The sequence below is a fragment of the Cyprinodon variegatus genome, unplaced genomic scaffold, assembly GCF_000732505.1.
Source record: "Cyprinodon variegatus isolate N-32 unplaced genomic scaffold, C_variegatus-1.0 Scaffold631, whole genome shotgun sequence".
Taxonomy (NCBI): Eukaryota; Metazoa; Chordata; class Actinopteri; order Cyprinodontiformes; family Cyprinodontidae; genus Cyprinodon; species Cyprinodon variegatus.
In genome coordinates this window covers 71,371-73,862 of record NW_015151084.1, presented here as the reverse complement: position 1 = coordinate 73,862, position 2,492 = coordinate 71,371, and the positions used below count along the sequence as shown (strand labels likewise).

Genomic DNA, 2,492 nt, shown 5'->3' with positions numbered 1-2,492 from the left:
AGTAAACAAAAGAAAAAATATCGGAAAAATCTACTTGGGTACAGTATCGAAGTATTTGTACTTCGTTACTTCCCATCTCTGGAACGCAGCATTAGTCATTCGTTGCGTTCGCCTGTCTGCTAAGCTCAAAACAACCGCGCCTGGCTTGACGGAGAAACCAGGAGAACAGCTGTGCATATTTACGACAGTGCACTTTTACTTTCGCCCTCTGGGGGGAGCCTCGCTGGAAAATCAACACCAGTTGCATAGTGTACCTTTAACAAAAAAAAAAAATCCTCATTCAGCTGGGAACAGCGCTGTGCAGCCGTTGTGTCACATGACCAAATGAGCTAATTTCATTGGCTACAAGCTGCTCGACTCTATCCAGTGTAGATTGCTTTGGCTTGAGTTCACCAAAAGGTCAACACTTTTGCAGCCGAATTTTTACCAGCTGATTTTTATACCAGATAAAAATTGAGTATAAGGAATTCAATGTCTAAAAAAATTCAGTGTTTAAAATTCGGTGTTAAAAAAAAAGGCAGATTCCGATGAGAGAGTTTTTCTTCCATAAGAACTCATCGCTATTTCTGACATTTTGAAAAAGCTTCCTGGATGGGAAGCAAAATGTCTTCAAACTTGGAAACAGTTCAAGTCCATTGGATTGTTTTTTTTTACTTTTTTGGAATTAAGATGTTTGCGTTTGAAATAGCAACCAGATTTTCTATAGCAAATATGTAACAAATATAGCAGGGTTTAAACAGGAATGATTAATTTAATTTAATGATTTTTTTAATGCTCTTAGAAATAATTTTAATACCATGAACAAATACCCATGACGTTCAGATATACGCGGCAAATTCCTTCATCTTTCCCGTCGGCAGGCTGCAGTTCCTCCATTTCCAGCCACTTTTGTTGAAATGAGCATTTTCCCCATTCTCTAGCCTTTTCTCCGCAGCGAGCTTCTTTTCCGAACATACAGCTTTACGATCAACCGGAAGCAGATCCGCGCAAATATATCGTGATATATTTGCAAATATATATATATTGTTTAATAAATTGTTTTTATAAACCTTTTTTTTCTAAATAAAGCATTTTAAATGCCAAAATCATCACATTTAATGAATTTTAATGCCAAATCAGGCCTTAATTTAAAAAATAATTATTTAATGATTTCTAATGACCCGCGGAAACCCTGTATAGGTTTTCTTTTATTTATAAGGTCATATTCAGTCAACAAGGCTTCAATATTTGCGGCTCTAAACAACTTTTAATCAGCCTGACTCAGGAGAAAACGGCTCTTTGGATTTTATTGATGTTGTAAACGGTGAAGTGGATCCAGAGTGAGAGACTGCTTTACCTGTTGAACAGATTTGCAAACGGCCCCAGCTTCTTCAGCTTCCCGTCTTCCTGCTGCAGGACGCCCGACCCCAGATGACCCCGACCAGGACTCCACGTTTCCCCCGTCGGCGAAGAAAGCGTCACGTCCGAGAAGTGAGCCGAGCCGCTGAGATCGGTTTCCAGGGTTACGATGGCGCTCGAGTTGGACGTGACGGTAAAGTCCAGGATGTCCTCGTTGGAGACGGACAGCTCTGTGCTCATGCTGGACACGCTGCACACAGAGATGTCGTCGCTGCGGTTCAGGGCGCCGCCCCCGACGCCAAGTCTGACGGTGGGGCTGAAGTGCCGGGCGGAGTCGTAGCCGCTGCGGGGGAAGGTGGACGACCTGTGCATGCTGCTGCTGCTGCCGTCGTCCAGAGGTAAAGTGGCTGGAGAGTCCTCGCCGGCGTCATCTGAAGGAGGATGATGATGATGGGGGCTGTGGAGGAGGGGGTCCGGAGGATTGATCTCCAGAGTTGGGATTCCTGAGTCCTGAGAGGTCAAGCTGTGACTGTCTGGGTCCAAGTCGGAGCAGTTTTTACGGGGGCTGCAGTAGTAGATGGGAGTGGAGGAGCAGGACGGTTTATAAGTGGGCAGGACGAGCTGAGCGGACGAGGTGGAGGCGGGTTTATCCTGCAGGCTGGGGGCCTCTGTGCTCACAGAGCCGTTCTTCATGACGACTCCCCCAGATGCCCCTAAATAGACCAGAGAACAGAGGTTTACATCACTTTAAAGCTTATAAAACAACTGAAAACAATCACTATTGTGCAATAAATGACCTTGACAATCCCTGATGCCCATAAAGAGCAGCTCCTTTCAGCCAATCAGGCTCCTTGGTTGTTGACTTGGCAGGAAACATTTATCCCAGTTTACACAAAAAATGTTTCTTTAAATCATTATGAAGCAATATTTTTTTATTTACTCCGACCTTCAAAATAATCTAAGCAAACGCCCCAATGTGGTTAAAGAAGAAACAATCGTCACTCAAGCAGCAAGAAAGTGTGTTTTACATTGATTCTACAGGCAGATATTTTATTAAATTAAACCAGGGAAGCTAAAACTTTAGAGCATATTGATGGACAAAAACATTTTTTTAATCTTAAATGCAAAATCTTATATATTTTTTTAACAATCTT

General features: G+C 42.9%; 1 protein-coding gene across 1 annotated transcript in view; it reads right to left on the bottom strand.

The window, feature by feature from the left end:
• tbc1d14 (TBC1 domain family member 14) overlaps window positions 1-2,492 on the bottom strand; it is a 96,478-nt gene that overhangs the window by 82,016 nt on the left and 11,970 nt on the right. Inside the window, exon 2 of the mRNA XM_015393235.1 lies at window positions 1,337-2,051. Within this exon, the coding sequence (XP_015248721.1) occupies window positions 1,337-2,051 (715 nt within the window). The remainder of the gene's footprint in view (window positions 1-1,336; window positions 2,052-2,492) is intronic.